The 19,233-nt window shown below is 36.5% G+C and overlaps 1 protein-coding gene and 1 long non-coding RNA gene across 10 annotated transcripts; both read left to right on the top strand.

Moving 5' to 3' along the window:
- Positions 1-769: 769 nt before the first annotated feature.
- LOC141606446 (uncharacterized) lies at positions 770-3,799 on the top strand. Of its 9 annotated transcripts, XR_012526728.1 has the most exons (6): positions 771-1,091; positions 1,164-1,239; positions 1,404-1,456; positions 1,765-3,196; positions 3,321-3,399; positions 3,503-3,799. It is a non-coding gene; the product is annotated as an uncharacterized LOC141606446 (long non-coding RNA). The 9 variants fall into 9 exon arrangements; XR_012526730.1 differs by lacking the exon at positions 1,164-1,239; XR_012526725.1 differs by having other exon boundaries at positions 1,164-1,456.
- A 4,538-nt stretch (positions 3,800-8,337) lies between these two features.
- LOC141608620 (F-box/kelch-repeat protein At3g23880-like) lies at positions 8,338-9,522 on the top strand. The gene has a single exon (XM_074427962.1). It carries the CDS (start codon positions 8,338-8,340, stop codon positions 9,520-9,522), a length of 1,185 nt encoding a protein of 394 aa, XP_074284063.1.
- Positions 9,523-19,233: the final 9,711 nt, after the last annotated feature.

Genomic DNA, 19,233 nt, shown 5'->3' with positions numbered 1-19,233 from the left:
TAAAACTAAATTTACGTTATCCGATACGGTTGCCTTTTTTCTAGAATAAAATATTAAAATATATACATAAATCTCAAAATATCCAATATATTGGTGATTAAACCTTATTAGTATTAAACTTTATAAGTTATTTACTCTTATTACTTTTTAAAACACTTTTAAGTTACTAAAAAACCAACAGTCACACGTAGAAAAGGAAAAAAAATATATTAAATTATATAAGTGAGGCTGGAAACCGGAAACCGGATACCGGATATACGGGAAAACCGGGTATACGGTTTCCGTATGTATGGAAAAACCGTTTCGGATAAGTATACTAAAAAAAAGGAGAGTTAAAAAAATGCTACTTTGACAAACATACAAAAACCAAATGGTAGCATATAGTGTGTGTTCGGGCTTACTTTTTAAAGTGTTTTTGGATTTAAAAATACTTTTTGGCTAAACACATCATATATATTCAAAAGTTAAAAATAATTTCTCAAAAACTCAAATACCATTTTTTTGCCCAAATAAAAATAAAAGCAGCAATTTAGTGTTTCTGATTTTAAAAACTACTTATAAAAAAATTAAGCTTTAGAACTCACTACTACAAAAACATGAATAAGTAACACCTAATAGAGAACAGTTAAGTTAATTAACCGTTTTCTAACAATAAAGAAAACGCCTCTCCTAAATAAGTGCTGTGTTAAAAAAACAATAGAAAACGCTTTTCATATTAACAGTTATCTAAACTTTTCGTAAAAAAATAAAATAATAAAAAAATCAAAAATAAATATAGAAAAACCCCCAAAATTCGTTTCTCTTCTAACTTCAGTTACAAAGTTGCAACTCCATTTTTCTACTGAACATCACCACCTTCGACATTTATCTTCATCTTTACAAATTACAAAGCTGCTACCATTTCATAGAATCAAAGATGCGGTTGTCGGACCATCACCACCTTCGACATCTTTATATGGTTCAGAATTTCTAGGGTTTGAGCACCTTACCCCAAATTTCGCGATTTATTATGTTACAAATCGAATTGCGGCTATAAATCAAGAAACTGACTTGTTTCTTTGACAATTTCGGGGTTGGTCTACAATAAACAGGTTAGTATTGCTATTCTTGCGATTTATTATGTTATAATTTAATTTTTTGCGATTTAATTCAATATACCCTAGAAATTTGGAGATTTACAATAAACGGGAAAGCCGACGAAAATGGGTAGAATTAGGGATCTTCACTTTCAATAAACAGGTTCGTATTGCTATTCTTAGGGTTTTACCTCTTGCATTCAATTCAACTGGTATTCCATCTAGTCGTTTCAGTAATTCGTATATATGATGAATATTGGCAATTTTTGTAATTGATGAACATGGGGTTATTTTTCCGCAAATTATTGATTGTAACAAGTTGATCAGGCCTACTAATTGTCGTGGATTGTGGCTGTTAATTGCGGTTTTCATCATGCTAGGTTCGTTCTGATTCAATAACAGTTTAGATTGATTTCATACTGAAGAGGGTTTTTCAATTGTGTGATCTAGATTACTGTTGATGTTATGAGTTGGTTGTATTGATCGATGTGGATAGCTGATGATTTGATTATTGTTGGGATTCGGTGTGTCGAGTTTAAATTTGTTGAGCTCTTCGTCGTACACATATTCAAATGATTACAATTGTGTAGATTATTTGTGTAGATTATTGTTTGTAATAATCATAGATCATTAGTTCAGTTTTTCCCTCAACTACTCATTTGGATTTCCAACTTCTCGATTCTTTTAGATTTGCAGCTATGATTTTAGTGAAGACTTTGTATCAGGAATGTCTTAGAGTATGCCTTCTGATACTGATGGATTCATGTGGCTGTTATATGCAATCTTCGCCGTGATAGGTTTCTTTTGATTCTACATTAATTCAGATTGATTTTGGAGTGTTCTTTTTTGGTAGTTTAGATGACTGTTGATGAGTGGGTTGCATTGACGAACAATGTGGATATAGCGACTTGTTTGATGAGTATGTAAATGCTATTTCCACTCAAATGTTGGAATTGGGAGTGTTGCGTTTAAATTCGTTTAGCTCTTGATCGTACACAGATTGAAATGATTACAGTATGTAGCTTCTGATTTGTAATATTGAAACATCATTAAGTCAGTTGTTCCATCAACCACTCATTTGGGTTTTGAGCTTCTTGATTCTTGCAAATTTTCAGTTTGTCAATTATGGTGCTAGCATGATTTTTTGAAGACTAAGTATTAGGAATGTCATACAATGCCTGATAAATTGATAATTAGTAAACTTAGCGTGATTCTACAACCAGTTGAATTTTTGTGAAGAGAGGATGCTATTGCGTACCTGTGCTGAACTATTAGCATTTCTAAATTCTTGCTTTCTGCTCTGAGATTGTAGTTTACGCAGTACAGTGAAGCTATAATTGACCTTCGAATGTGAAATTGCCAACGTACACCTTGATTACTTAAGTATGGATCTTGATGAAAATTTCTAATCAGTTTTTAGTTTTGACTGTAAATGACCCTTTGAACTCGGCCTCTTTTGATTGATTCACGAAAACATTATTGACTATTTGTTTGGATCTAGAGATTTTCATAGAAGGTTGGGTTGGAGAGACATGGACTGACAAGGAGCTCAGCGGCTGTATCCAACAATGCAAAATTACCTAATAGAAGTAGTGTCTTGCTCTATTACATACTCTATATCAGTTCAACTGATAATAATCTCCTTTATTGCCTTAGTGATACCGAGACTGTCAAACCAGAAGAGTTGACGTAAATCTGATTGTATAGTTGAGAAGCATCTTGGTGTTTATGTCATGTCTAAGCTCCAAAACTAGATACTGCTTCATGGGAGTTGAAAGTGCAGCTTATTTGCTGTTCTATTTCAAAAGAGTGTATGTATCATATCATGAAAACTATGATCCACATCTTTATGTTCCATCCACACTTCATTTCCAAATAAATTGAGAACATTGAATAAATGAACTCAGTAGTAACCTCAACTTGAAAGTGCAGCAATGCTCACTGACATTGTTTTTCGGTTTATTGATGCCTAATGTATGTGTTTTGATCAACTGCCGATTATTATGTCACGATTTAAAAGTTGTTTTTCTCCTCTATAGTTGGGAGCAAACGCTATCCTGGCTGTTTCCCTTGCTGTCTGCAAAGCTGGAGCCCAGGTCAAGAAAATTCCATTGTACAAGGTATGTTTTTTCCCTCTATGTCGAGGGTTACTTTTTTTGGAACTCTAGTGGTTTGAGTAATTCTGATATGTATTCGTTTTGATACAGCAATGCTGAGCTTATTTTTACATGTTCTCTTTCGCAGGTGGTTATTGGGATGGATGTTGCTGCATCTGAGTTCTACAAGGAGGACAACTAGACAAGTCATATGACTTAAACTTCAAGTAAGAGTATGCTTCAGTTGCCTTTCAAATTGGTTAAGATCGATTTTGTTTGATTGCGACAGAATGTTTACTGATTGGACTTCACCAACTGCGATGTTTGCAGAACAACGATGGGTCACAAAGGATTTCTGGTGAGGCCCTCAAGGATCTCTACAAGTCATTTATGGCTGAGTACCCCATTGTGTCAATTGAAGATCAAGATAACTGGGAGCACTATGCTAAGATGACCGCAGAAATCGGAGACAAAGTACAAATTGTTGGAGATGATCTCTTGGTGACCACGGAAATCGAACTTAGTTAGTTTGCTCGTTGTTTTGGCTCTGGCTATGAAACAAGTGTATTGGTATTGGACTATTGGTATTTGATTTTAATGAGAATAAATATATTAATTTTATCCAAATATCATCAATATTTTTTTTTTTTTAAAAAGCCAAGAGGGATAGAGAACTGTTAGCTTACCCAACCGTTCTCTTTTACTAGGAAAAGAGAACGCTTAACAGGTGTTCTCTAAAGCTCATTTCAGCCGCTCTCTATGATTATGAATACAAAACGCCTCTTCTAACAGTTCTCTAAGCTTTAGAGAACACTGAGTTGGAGAACGCCTCTAAAGCGTTCTCTAATGGTAATTCCAACAGTTCTCTAAGCCTATTTCTGTAGTAGTGACTAGAAACTCATTTTTAACAATTTAGACCGAACATGCTCATATTAGAAATATTTGAATCTCTCTCTCTCTCTAAAAACCCTAGCCTTCATCAATCAAATCTGGGGCTTCCATCAATTGATCGATGGTAAGCCCCCAAAAAGCTTTATTTATCAATTTTTAGTTTGAAACTTTATGAATTAATCAATAAAAGTTTCCCTTTTGGTGAGATCTGTTTATCTACCTCTATTTTCGGAGTTTTTTTAGTCCTTGTTTTTCTAGGTTTTAGTTCTATTGAAAATATAGATAAGAGCGCTTTGTTCGTTCCTCATATGGTGAAGATGCGGAAGATCAGTTTCGTAATAAATCGTTATATATATGGTATTACATATGTTGTCAATTTGTTGGTTGCACTCAATTTGGTCAGATGTAATCGTCTCTCGTCAAGGCTCAAGATCCTATGATCCTCTTGTGAAAAGCTGTTTGCGGCGATATGATAGAGGACGTGCTTTGGAGCATTTCAAGTTTACAGATCTTTCTTTTAACAAGATTTTATTTTATTTGGTCCTAGTCGAGTTGTATCCGTTCAAATTTGTCCCATGTTGTAGATGTCGTATGACTATTTATTAATGAATTGATTTAAAAAAAAAAAAAAAAAAAAAAAAAGTTAAAAAATCGGATATCCGATTTTGCTCACCCCTATCCAACACGACTTTATTCAACTTGTCTTATATAATAATGTTAAAAAGAATTCTTAAAATTGTATACTCCGAACAAACCCTAGCACAACGAAGCATATGGGAGACAAACAGTTTACGATTTATATAAGGGTTTTTTTGTCAAAAACTACCTTATATTTAGGGGTATTTGTAAAAATACTACCTTATATTATTTTTTTTGTTTTCAACTACCTTTGTTTTATTTATTTTTGGTCAATAACTACCTACGGTAAGAGTCTAGACATATTTGGTCTGTTTTCCGGCTTTAACCTATCTCACATGACTCTTTTATGTTGTAATCTTACTTAGGACCGATTTTGGGAAGTCATGATGTACTTACACTTAACTTTAATAGATGTTTGTAGTTATTATTGAAATGTGAAATCCATAAATTTAGCTTATATGAAGTTAAATTGTTGTTTGGACAGAGTTGATCATTGTTATTTGATGTTAACAAAGTCATGTAAGATAGGTTAATGTCACCAAACCAACCAAATCGCACCATACTTTCGGCATAGGTAGTTTTTGTCCAAAAAATGAGAAAACAAAGGTAGTCTAAAACAAAAATAATAATATAAGGTAGTATTTTTACAAATACCTCTAAATATAAGATAGTTTTCGACAAAAAAATCCTTTATATAATAATCACTGCCTCCCTTATCTTTTTTGCTTCATTGTTTCCCTTTATGATTTACAGTTTTAAGATCGAAGAATATGGGAGACAATCAACCAATTATTGCTAAGGAGATACAATATATTGAGCAACGAAGCTACTTCTCTGATGATTTTATTATCCACGAAATTCTTACGAGATTACCAATTACATCAATTATTTGCTTTATGTCAGTTTCGAAACAACGGTACTCTATTCTTTCTTCTTCCAAATTTGCTACTTTTCATCATCTTATGAAATCTCCCTTTTCTCACCCTTCTTCTCCGCAAAACACCTTGTTTATCCAGTGGTTGAATGATTTTTACCTATTTTCTTATGATGATGATCAAAATCCTGGTAACTTAGTAGATAGTTTGGTTAAACTAGACGTCAGCTTTGGTGTCAATGATTATCCTAAGCTTATAGGATGCTGTAATGGGTTAGTGTGTTTAAGCGGACCTCTTAGTGATTACATCATTTTATGGAACCCGGCTACCCGCAAGCTGCACAAATATTGGTCAGATGAGTATTTAGAGCGTATTCATGATGTAGCTCATGGATTTGGGTATGTATCATCTGTTGATGACTATAAATATGTTCGAATTTTAACACTGGGATGGGAAAGTGGACAATGTAGTAATATTGCTCATATCTTCTCTTTCACGGAAAGTAAGTGGAGAAAAATTGAATTTGACCATGACGTTGTTGTTCGTCCTTACGGGAAACCATTGCTTCTAGATGAAAAATTATATTGGGCTAGTTATACGCGACATGTTGGCTCTGTAATTGTTTCCTTTAATTTAGGATTATTAGAGAAGTTTGACATAATTAAGTTTAACGTGGCCGACGACTTAGTCTACTTAGGTGTCATGGGAGCGCGTTTGAGCGTGTCCAAATATGATAGAACAGATAGAGGTAACGAGTTAAAAATAATTCAAATACTGGGATCATCTACAATAGAGAAATCTATTAATCTACCAAAGGAGATAATGTTAGTCACCGACTCTCAAATGATTGGGGACATGAGGACTGACAATTTTTTTGTGACGGGGTATTCCTACGAAGTTGTAGCATTTTGGTGGAAAACGCTATGGTTTGTTGAAACAGGTATGAAACCTATGCAATGGAGACCGCTTTTGAAGGATTATAAGCGGATTAGCATTGCAAGATATGTTCCAAGCCTAGTTTTGCCTTTTCCAATCAAGGACTTGTCGGAGGCATAAAAACGATACACTGTGGTATGATTAACCCATCGATCCCTTGCTCCTTGGCTAGTATGAAAACATTGTTATGATGCACTGAAATACCAAGTCTAGTGTAGGTGTCTACCATGATTTATATTCATCATTATTTTACTTGGGTTAAGTCTCTTACAAAACGGCTTAATTTTAATATATCGTTAGACCCATTGAAATATGCTTATTATTAGACTCGTATTTTTTGCATTTTTGAGGTGTACGTTCACTCATGGACGGTTCTAAAGTACGATTCATGTCAGCTGACCCCATTTTGGGATTAAGGCTGTAATGTTTGATCAAGCTCAATTATTACAGAGTAGATTGATTGTACTTTGGTTTGTTTGTATTCCTGCACTTGGATCTCACCTTTTTCTAATTTCTATATGAATTGATAAACTACACGAATTGGCCAAGGCTGAGCCTTTGATTCTTTTAAATGGAGTCCATCCCCTGAGCTTTATTGGCACTTTAATCAAACTACACGAATTGGCCAAGGCTGAGCCCAAAGTTATGGTTGTTTCAAGTATTTTTTCCTTTCTAAGATAATTGTTGTTATTAATTATCGTTTGTATAAATATTAACATTATCAAAACTTGGAAATAAAAGGAAGGGTTATACGAAATATTTTATGAAAATGTAGGGACATAATGGGTAAAATTAAGGGTATGATACAACAGTACCCTGTATAACCCAAGTACGATTGGTCTCCTATTTCAAGTTTTCAACCATAGAGTATTTCTCTATACAGAAAAAAAAAAAACAAAAAAACCGCGGAAGTGGCAATTAGAACTCTTAAGTTTAAGTAAAGGTGAAATTAACCCCCTAACTTTTATGTGTAGCAATTAACCCTTAAGTCTAACTAAATGTGAAATTCAACCCCACACCTATATCTCCTCAAAATCTCACGAAACTGTCAATATATCATCAATATCTCATCGTATAAACACACAATTGAATACTGATATACACACAAATACAAAATAAGAAACCCAAAATCCACACATACTCCGTATAAGATACATGGGATACGTATATCACTGTAGATCTAAACTTTTTTCTTCGTCTCCTTCTGAAACCAAGCAATTCCTCGAGCAACTTTCTTTTCGATTCAAATGTCGGCTTGTTTTGGTCAAGGTAATTCGATCTGTCGGGAAGCTATAAAAATTAAATTCCGCTTTGAATCTCCATTACCCGTGGCCCGTGGGTTATACGAAATGTTTTATGAAAATGTAGGGGCATAATGGGTAAAATTAGGGGTATGATATAGCAATACCCTGTATAACCTAAGTACGATTAGTCTCCTATTTTAACCATAGAGTATTTCTATACCCAGAAAAAAAAAAATGAAATATTTTTCCGGAGATTATTAAAAGCTGAAAAATTTATTGTTCCGGTGAGTTTTTTTGTTTTTTTTTGGGTAAACTCCCTATTAAAATCTGAAATTTTTTATAAAGATTCAAGACACCTCAAATTTTATTTTATTTTTTAACATTATTTTGAAGGAAATATTTCTTAAGCAAAGGGATATAGCTGACGTGAAGGGAAAAAAAAAAAAAAAGTAAAAGTTCTTAAAACATCTATATTTAAATTAGGAAACGTACTCCGTAATCCATATAAACAAACCCTAGTACAACCATAAAAACTTCATTGTTTCCCTTTACAATTTACAGTTTTAAGATCGAAGAAGATATGGGAGACAAACAGCCAACTAATACCAAGGAGAAACAAGTAAGTTATCATCAACAAAGCTTTCTCTCTGATGATTTTATTATTGACGAAATTCTAACGAGATTACCAGTTAAATCCATTCTTCGATTTAAGTCAGTTTCGAAACAATGGTACTCTACTCTTTCTTCTTCCAAATTTGCTACTTTTCACCTTATGAAATTCCCCTTGTTTCACCCTTCTGCTCCGGTAAACACCTTATTTATCGAAAGTGATAATAATTTTTACCTATTTTCTGATGATGATGATGATGATGATGATCAAATTCCTTGTAAATTAGAAGATAAGTTGGTTAAACTAGAGGTCGACTTTGATGTCGAAAATAATCTTAATCTTACAGGATGTTGTAACGGGTTGGTTTGTTTAAGCCAACATAAAGGTGAATACTTTTTATTATGGAATCCGGCAACCCGCAAACTGCACAAATATCTATCAGATGGGTATTTAAAGTCTCTTGGAGGATATTATATAGCTCATGGATTTGGGTATGCATCATCTGATGATGACTATAAATATGTTCGAATTTTGACACGGGTTTTGGGACGTGGACTAGATAGTAATATTATCCATATTTTCTCTCTCGCAAAAAATAAGTGGAGAAAAATTGAATTTGACCATGTGTTTTTCCCTTATGGAAAACCAATGCTTCTTGATGAAAAATTATATTGGGTTAGTTTAATTGAGCATGTCGGCTCCGTAATTGTTTGCTTTGATTTGGGGATAGAGAAGTTTGACATAATTAAGTTGAACATGTTGACCGGTTTCGCCTACTTAGTAGCCATGGAAGGGCGTTTGAGCGATTTTAAATATGATGGTACATATAGTAGTGACGAGTTAAAATTAATTCAAATTCAAGGAACATCTATTACTATAGAGAAATCTATTGATCTTTCAAAAGAGATGAGATTAGACGGCGAATCTCAAATGATTGGGTACACGAAGACTGGCAGTTTTTTTGTGGCGGGGAATTCCCAAGACGTGGATATCGATGTGGTAGAGGAAAGGCGGCTTTGGCGTAAAAGGTTGTGGTTAGTTGACACGAGTATGAAACCTATGCAATGCACAACACTTTTGAATGGTGATAGGCCGATTAACATTGCAAGATACGTTCCAAGCCTAGTTTCACCTTTTCCCATCGAGGAGTCGTAGGAGGCATGCATAAAGACGGTACATTGTTCCCTAGTTTCACCTTTTCCGATTATGAAACAATTTATCACCCATTTTAAAATTAGAATAATAATATCAGAACAATATCGTATTACCTTCGCTTTATCCACCATTCAAGGAAGTTCATAGGTGAGTAAACATAGAGATTGATCGATATTGTGGACTTTTGATAGGGTTAGGGATTACCAGAGCTCAATGTTAATTTGGATTAATTAATTGACATTGGCACAAAATCGTTGCAATACTTGGTGCTTGTAATTGTTATATACGAAGAAGTTCGTAATCCCTCCGTCTTTGTCAATTATATCATTTGCTTTTTGACCATAATTCATAAAAAAAGAGAATTTTTAAACTAGTTTCAATACATAACATAAAACAGAAATCTTGTTTAATTTGTCTTAATGAGTACATCAAGAAGTTTAAATTTTATAATTTTTAGTGTAAATAAAGATATTTACGAAATGAAATGTGCAACAACAAATGTACAAAAGGCAAATGATAACAATTGACTTGAACATGGTTAATGTGTAATTTAGGGAGTTAATAGGTAGATGATGAGTTGATTACACCATAGATTGTTAAAAAGGTAAGGACGTGCAACATAAAAAATCGAAAAAGTGGAGAGTTCAACTTAGAATTGCTCGTTTATTTTTCTGCCAACACAAGATTTTCCTAGTGAGTACATAGGCGAAAATATGTAAGGATCTAATTTTGCACACTTGCTCAATTGGTACCGATTTGCACAATTTAGAAAAGGGATTTTAATGGCACATATTGTGCACATGTGTTTTTGCAGTTCTATGATGTATCCCTTAGAGCATCCACAATGGTAAGCTAGTTGGTACTAACTTACCTTTGCCACATCATTTTTTTGAGCTACAACCATTTCAAGCTACAACTTACTCCAACGGTAAAGTCGATTTCCTACTAGCTTTATGTGACCCACCTAACACACTCTCCTATTTTTCTATTCAATTTTTAATTTCTAAATATAAAATTAAAACATTATAAATGAGACAACTATTTTCCTATTGGTTATGTTTTTTTGTGGGTCCATTTAAGCAAGTAGCTTCATTGAGCTACTAGCTCAATTTTTTTTGAGCAAAGCTAATCTATTTGGACTACTCCAATGGTTGAGCTACTAGCTGTAGAAATTATAGTAATTGTGTTATTATTAACTTGACTTCCCAATGGCAATTACATCGAGTATATATACATAGGTAAGGACTTGGAGAACAAGTCGAGAATCTAAGAAAATATAATTACAAGGAAATAAATACTATAAACTAAAGATACAATAAGATATAAAAGATTACAAAAATATAGACAATTAGTTATGGGAATTAATATCTTTAACACGGTCCCGCAAGATGGACTGTCCAGGGACAAGGCCAATCTTGGAGAGCAATGAATCAAAACGGGCACGAGCAATGGGCTTAGTAAGGACGTCAGCCAATTGATCATCACCGGAGATATGATGGACCTTCAAGGAACCAGCTTGAACACGTTCACGGACAAAGTGGAAAGCCAATGCCAAATGTTTCATACGGGAGTGAAATACGGGATTGGCCGAGTAATGGGTAGCACTTAAATTGTCACAAAAAACAGTAGGTGGAGAAGGAAGAGACACCAGGAGCTCGGTAAGGAGTGACTGAATCCAGGCGAGTTCAGTGGTAGTATTGGCAATAGCACGAAACTCCGATTCAGTAGAAGATAGAGACAGGGCACGTTGCTTTCTCGAGGACCAGGAAACAAGATTCCGACCGAGATAAACAAGATAGCCCGTGGTAGAAACAAAATCATTCTTGTCACCGCCCCAGTCCGCATCACAAAAGGCGTGTAGGTCAGTCGGACTAGAACGATGAAGCATAAGACCAGAGGACATAGAACCCTTTAAATACCGTAAGACACGCTTCAAAGCAATCCAATGGGGAAGACGAGGTGACTGCATAAACTGAGCAAGCTTGTTGACAGCATATGAGATGTCGGGACGGGTTAGAGACAAATATTGAAGACCACCAACTATGGACCGATAATCAGTGGGATTGGAGATTGTGTAACCAGAATCACGAAGCAAAGTATCACCAGAAATAGGAGTAGAGCACGGCTTTGCATCAAGCATGTGATGCCGTGATAATAAATCGTAGATGTACTTGGACTGAGAGAGGAAAAGACCAGTGGGTGTAGGACGAGCTTCGACACCCAAAAAATAAGATAGCGGACCGAGGTCCTTAAGAGAGAAACGAGCAGAAATGGTACTGATGAAGGACGAAACTGACGCAACATTAGGACCAATAACGACAATATCATCCACATAAACCAATAAGTAGAGAGGAGTAGGGGATTTAGACATAATAAAAAGTGACGGATCAGCAATGGAACCATGAAACCCGTAAGATAAAAGAAAAGACTTGAGTTCATTGTACCAAGCTCGAGGAGCTTGTTTAAGACCGTAAATTGCTTTAGACAGTTGACACACATGAGAAGGATGAGTGGAGTCGATAAAACCAGGTGGTTGTTCCATAAAGACAGACTCGGTTAGACGACCTTGTAAAAACGCATTGTTGACATCTAGTTGATGGAGATGCCAGCCCTGCGAAATAGCAAGTGAAAGAAGAACACGAATAGTAGTAGGTTTAACAACCGGACTAAATGTTTCAGAATAGTCGATACCTGGTCGTTGATGAAACCCCTTGGCAACGAGACGTGCCTTGAATTTGTCAATGGTATTATCCTGATTATACTTAATGCGGTAAACCCATTTACAACCGACAACATTCTGCGTGGATGAGCGTGGCACAAGCTTCCAAGTTTCATTTCGGATAAGAGCATCGTACTCATCAGTCATAGCAGCACGCCAACGAGTATCAAGTAAGGCTTGTTTAGTTGTGGTGGGAAGGGAGAGGGAATCATTGAGCACAGCGAGGTTATTAGCATAGCGGGGGTTGGGCTTCCTAATGTTGTTTTGAAGGCGGGTAGTGACATGGCGTGGAGGAGGTGGAGGAGGGGGAGGAGGAGGAGGAGGGGAGGGAGAGGCAGCGGAGGTATTAGGAACAGGGGTAGTCGTGGTAGGAGAAGTAGGAGAAGGTGGGGTAATTTCTGGAATGGGCACGACAGGGGTGGCAGAGGAGGAAGGAGCAGGGTCATCAGAGGAAGGAGGTGTGGGGTTCGGGGCAGAAGGGGGAATGAGAGTGACAGTGAGGGGACACCATTCAGAGGGCGTGTAGGAGGGAGTAGGAGAGAGTTCAGAGAACGAGGGATAGTGGTCCTCAAAAAATTTGACATGGCGAGAGGTGAATATCTTTTTGGAGACGGGTTCAAAGCAGTGATAAGCGCTTTGGGTAGCCGAGTATCCAACAAAGATACAACGGGCAGAGCGGGGGTCGAGTTTATGTGTGGAATAGGGGCGAAGCCATGGGTAACACAAGCAACCAAAGGAGCGTAATTTGGCATAGTTGGGATGTTGTTGAAATAGCGTGAAGTAGGGTGTGGAGTTGTGTAAGGTAGGAGTGGGAAGTCGATTAATCAGGTAGGCTGCTGTAGTAAAGGCAAAGGACCAAAAAATAGTGGGAAGACGTGCGTGATGAAGAAGGGACAAACCGGTTTCAACAATATGACGATGGCGTCGCTCGGCGAAACCATTGTGTTCCGGTGTGTGGGGAGGAGAGGTGAGGTGAGAAATTCCTTCATCTGAGATATTAGGAGTGAGTTTGAGGAATTCCCCACCATTGTCAGAGTACAGGCGCATAATTGGACGTTGAAAAAATTTTTCTACGAGTGCTCGAAAACGATGAAACGTGGGAGCCGTATCCGATTTGCGTTTCAGGGGATATAGCCATATGTAATGTGTGAAATGATCAATGAATATGACATAGTATTTAAAACCATCAAGGGATATGACAGGAGACGTCCATACGTCCGAATAAATAAGATCAAGAGGAGCGGAAGAAACAATTGTATTAATCGAAAAGGGCAACTTATGAGCTTTATTGATTTCACACGAATTGCAAGGTTGAAAATTAGAAGAACAATGAATATAATTTTGACGACAAATAGTATTAAAAATAGATAAAGACGGATGTCCAAGACGATGATGCCACGCGCGTGAGGACGAGACAACACCAGTATGAACGTGAGGAGACAGAGGATGCCATTCGTAGATGCCACGATCAAGCTTCCCTTGGAGAAGCGGCTGAGACATCGAGGGAACCTTTATAGAAAAAGCAGTGGATGAGAACTCGATAAAGGCATTATTATCAACGCAAAACTGAGAGATGGAAAGTATATTACGAGAAATTGAAGGAACGTATAAAACATTGTTAAATATAAGAGTGATAGCAGAAGAAAGAGTAAGTGTAAAAGAACCTATGTGGGAGATGGGCAAGGACGAGCCATCACCAATGATGAGTTCGTCAGTGCCGTCATAAGGTGTGTGGAGAGATAGGAGGGACAAGTCATTGGTGACATGGTGGGATGCACCACTGTCCATTAAAAACGGACCACCAGTAACAGGGCCGGGAGAAGCAGCAGTCGCGGTGTGAGCTTGAGGACGGTAGGAAGTTTTGGGACGAGGAGGAGGGGTGGGAAAAACAGCAGTGGGAAATTTTTTCTTGAAATCGTCACAATTGGAGAGGTAGTGTCCAGTGTAACGACACCATTGGCAAGTGCCTTTGAAGTTGGTAGTGGCAGTCGAGGAGTTGGGTGGGGGAGTTGGTAAGAGAGGAGGATTGTTGGATGGTGGAGGAGGGGGACGGTAGTGAGAGCTGCGGTTGTAAGCAGCGTGAACAGAGGCAGGCAGGGAAGTGGGGGAGGATGAGTTGGTGTGTTTGAGGTTTAATTCATGGTTAAGCAGCTTTTCATGTAAGGCCTCAAAGGAAATAGGATTGTCACGAGCACGGACGGCATCAATGACGGGTTGGTAAGTTTTGTAGTCGAGTCCACGGAGAACCTGTTCAACTACATCTTCAGGGTCTAAGGTCTTGCCAAGGAGAGCAAGTTCGGTGGTACAGGTAGTGATGGCCTGCATGTATTCGGCAATGGAAAGGTCAGATTTTGTGAGGCTATTTAGACGGTTTTTGATTTGCATAAGGTGACCCCGAGAGGGGTTAGCATATGTTTGTTCAAGGATTTGCCAGACCGCACGAGAGGTGGTGGCCTTAAGCACCAAAGGCGTGATGGATGGGTGAAGAGTGCCAAGGAGAGAGCCCTTAAGTAGGCTATCTTGTCGCTTCCACGAGGCATGAGCAGGGTTGGCCGTGACTTTATTATCAGCCGCGGTAAGAGTTTCAGGAGGCAAAGGATAAGTACCATCGACAAATTTCAGCAGATCGAAGCCAAAGAGAATATCACCGACTTGAGTTTTCCAGGATTGATAAGTTTGAGAGGTGAGTTGAGTACAACTTGAAAAGTTGACGAGAATGAAGGGATTGTTTTTGTCATGAGGATTGGGAAAGGAAACACCAGAGGTGGCCATTGGGAGAAGGACGAAAAAAAAGAAAAAAAAATTTAGGAGGAAAGTTAGGGAACAAGGCTTGATACCATGTAGAAATTATAGTAATTGTGTTATTATTAACTTGACTTCCCAATGGCAATTACATCGAGTATATATACATAGGTAAGGACTTGGAGAACAAGTCGAGAATCTAAGAAAATATAATTACAAGGAAATAAATACTATAAACTAAAGATACAATAAGATATAAAAGATTACAAAAATATAGACAATTAGTTATGGGAATTAATATCTTTAACACTAGCTTGCAATTTCTAAAAATTGCAAGCTAGTCCTTTTTTTCAACCATTGGAGATGCTCTTATTTGTGAAAATTATCTTTTGTGGTCTGCTTTTACTATAATATAACTATGTGGTGTGACTATGTGAATATGGATGTTCAGTATTACACTTGTCATTGTTATTGAGGAGTGAGGTTAATTAATTTGCTTCGCACCCGATTCATATTTACTTATTTATCCGTCAATAATCAAATTAATTTATGATTTATGATATTGTAACAACACTTTATAAGATTTTTTATTCATTTTATTTTATTTTGAAATTCAGTTAAAACCTAAATGATAAACATTGTTGCTTGTTACCCATCCTTTGTAATAAACTAAGGGCATTATCAATAGAGGTTTGTCGAAAGGTTTGTGAGATGATGTGTCTATTTTTTTAGAGGTTTGTCCACAAACCCTCTATTGTTCGACATGGGTGTTGAGGTTCATGGATGAGAGGGGTTACAATATAGTATACAGGTTTATGGAGAGATAATGTAAGAGAAGAAATAGTATAGTAGGCCATATTATGAACCTTGAAGAGGTTTATCTATTGTTGGTATAAGATTTGTGAGTAATTGAGTTTGTTAATTATCTTATGTGGCATGAGAACAAACTTATTGAAAGTTTGTCTATTGCTAATGCCCTTGGTGGTCATCCATAACTTAGTATATTGGTTGTGGCAGAATTGACCTGACACGAACGACCCACCCAAACTCCGATTGAAAATCTGAATCTAGCCTAAATTGTTCCAAACTCATTCAGCCAACCCGAATGTTTATTATTACAAAATGACAGATATCTCCAAATAACTTAAAAATAACCTTTCGAAAAATGACCGAAACCTGAAATGACCTGACTCGCCCGAACAACGAATTGACCCGACCCAAACACGATTGACCTGTTTGTCAGGTTTAGTGCATGGTCCTTAGTAGTGGGTGGTTAAATTTTACTTTAATTTTATTTCTTTAATACTTATGATTATTAGAAAAATATACTATATGTTTAATTATTATGGTCCAAATACCACCAAATTAATATTCTTTTTAATTTTTTAAGCTTAAAATTAAAATAAATGCACCTATAAATTATCTTAACATGAAATTATCAATTAATTTATGCTAAAATACATATTTATAAACTAATTCGATAGTGACCATAACTAAAATCGGCCCAACTTATCACCCAATATGACCCAACCTGCATTCACCCGACCAAAAACCAACCCGAGTGGTGAGAGCAAAATAATCTCAATCCCCAATTCCTTAATAAACTTTAAACGAACAAACCCTAATTCTTTGATTGCCACCTCCCTACTCTCTCACTCATTCACAAATTACAAATTGAAGATCGTAGAAAATGGGAGACGAATACCCAAACTCTGAGAAGAATCAACAAGGCTGCCCCTTTGATGATTTGATATTTCAAGAAATACTTAGAAGATTACCCATTAAATCCATTCTTCGATTTAAGTCAGTTTCGAAACATTGGTATTCTATTCTCTCTTCTTCCAAATTTGCTATTAACACCTTGTTTATCAAATCTGGTAAGAATTACTATCTTTTCTCTTACAATGATGACCTAATTTGTGCTAATTTTGAAGATAATTTGGTTAAACTCGACCCCGAATTCGGGTTCGAGACAGATGATCTCGAACTTACTGGATCCTGCAACGGGTTGGTTTGCTTAACCCCAACTTCCGGTAAATACTTCATTTTATGGAACCCGGCTACCCGTAAAATGCACAAATATGAACTTGCTGATATCTCTGTAAAGCGGCGTTTAGTTGATGAAACTAATGAGGCCCCTCACGTGTTATGGACCCTGATAGCGAGAATACAGCTGACGTGTTAATGCACATATTTGAATCTACTGGGGTAATACTGAAATCTACTAAGTTTGAATAAAGATTGACATTAGGCAGGCCTTCTCAAATGATCGGGTTTAACAAGACGGGCAAGTTTTTTGTGACAGGGACATTAAACAATGAGGTGAATGATTTGGACTCTAGAATGCTGGGGGTAATTGACACAAGTACTAAACCTTCTATGCAATACACATTGCTTTTGAGTTTCGATGAGAAGATTGATATTGCAAGATATGTTCCCAGCTGCCTAGTTTCACCTGTTCCTTTTGAGCTCCCCTTTGAGAAGCTGTCGATGGCATAGATGCATGCACTACATCGTTCCATTGCTCGTTGGCCTGTCTGAACTCTGAAGACATAGTATGTTGTTCTGAGAAACTAAATTGCCTGCCTACAGTATTTTAACTTATTACTGTTCTGTACTTCTTAGAGTAGTCGTTTAAATTTCGTTCCATCTTCTCTAGTTACTTGCACCAAGTGTTTAGTAAGGCGGATTAACCTTTAATTTATCGCCAGGCCAACAAAATATATATGCTTATTGTCAGATGGTTGTGCTCATGAATCTTGAATGTTTTGTTTGGTTGGAACGTTTTGCTCTAGTTCATGAATTAAGATGCGCATGAATCTTAAATGTTTGTTTGGTTGGAACGTTTTGCTCTAGTTCATGAATCAAGATACGTTACAACTTTATTTTGATCGTCAAGATGCTCTTTGTTTTCATGGACGAGCAATGCTTATTAATGAAACATTATATTGGTATGCTCGACGTGATAATCAATATACTTCTTGTATTGTTAGCTTTGATATTGGGGTCGAAAGGTTTAACATAATTAGGTCAAGTTAGTCGATCTTCGGAGTCATGGGAGGTTGTTTGAGCATGTACAATCGTAATAGAAAATTTACAAGCGACAATTTAATGCACATAGTGCCAATAGTGGAAGCTCAAGCAATTGAGAAATCTATTGATGTACCAAAGGGGTTGATAGTAAACGAGCTATCTCAAATGATTGGGTTTACCAAGACGGGCAATTTTTTTATGACGGGACCACCCAGTGAGGAGACAAGGTTCCGAAGTACTCAAGGGCTAGGGATAGTTGACACAGGTACAAAACTTATACAATACACAAGGTTTCTAAGGTTTCATGGTACATCAACATTGCAAGATATGTTCCTAGCCTAATTTCGCCTTTTCTCATTAAGGCAGAGAGGATAAATTAATACTCGTATAATATAGCGCGGTAGCTTTTTGTCATTGTATTTAATTAATTCATTCTGACGCTATGATAAACGCGTTTACTTTTGCTTAGTTTGTTGGCATTGTTTAGTAGCAACATTCAGCTGATAAATTGCACCCAGAGCCATTTTCAATTACACCCACGTCAAATGCAGCTGATAATGTTGGCATTTGTAAACTGAGCTATTAACTTGGGTGTAATTTAATAAAAAAATTTGACGTGGAAGTAAATGTAAAAATGTGTATTTGACGTGGGTGTAATTGATAATTTACTCTTTTTTTTTTTTTGCTAGCACAATGGCAATGCACAAATTGACAGAGTTTATTTTGCTATTGTCACTAGTATACACAATAGCTTTCATTGTTCTTTGCTTATCTTTCTAGAATTTGTAATAAAGCCGCTCATAGGTTAGCTAAGCGTGCTATTAAATTATAGAACTCGTAAACCAAATTATTTTAAAAAAAATATATACACAAACACAGTTTGGTTGGCCAAGTCAGGGTCAGATCAACTAAGGTTGGACACAAGTATATAACCGATGATGCAATACACAAATACAGTTATACCTTGATTACCTTCCAATTGACACAGGTCTTATAAAGATTCGGGTTAATACTGAAATATCACAAATTCTTGTTTTAGACGGTGATTTTCGGGTAAATTTAAAATTGGTTAAGTATAGTAGATGAGATAAATTGGGTTGCCTAGGGAGTAGGGACTAAGGGTGTGTCCGACTACATATGCAAATGCAGCATATTTAACTCGTTTTCATCTTTAAAAGAAAAGTCAAGAGTACTTTTAGAAAAGTGGATTCTAAAAG

This window comes from Silene latifolia, chromosome 10 (assembly GCF_048544455.1).
Source record: "Silene latifolia isolate original U9 population chromosome 10, ASM4854445v1, whole genome shotgun sequence".
NCBI classification, from domain to species: domain Eukaryota; kingdom Viridiplantae; phylum Streptophyta; class Magnoliopsida; order Caryophyllales; family Caryophyllaceae; genus Silene; species Silene latifolia.
Note: the sequence above shows the minus strand (reverse complement) of the source record. Positions and strands in the feature narration are given on the sequence as shown.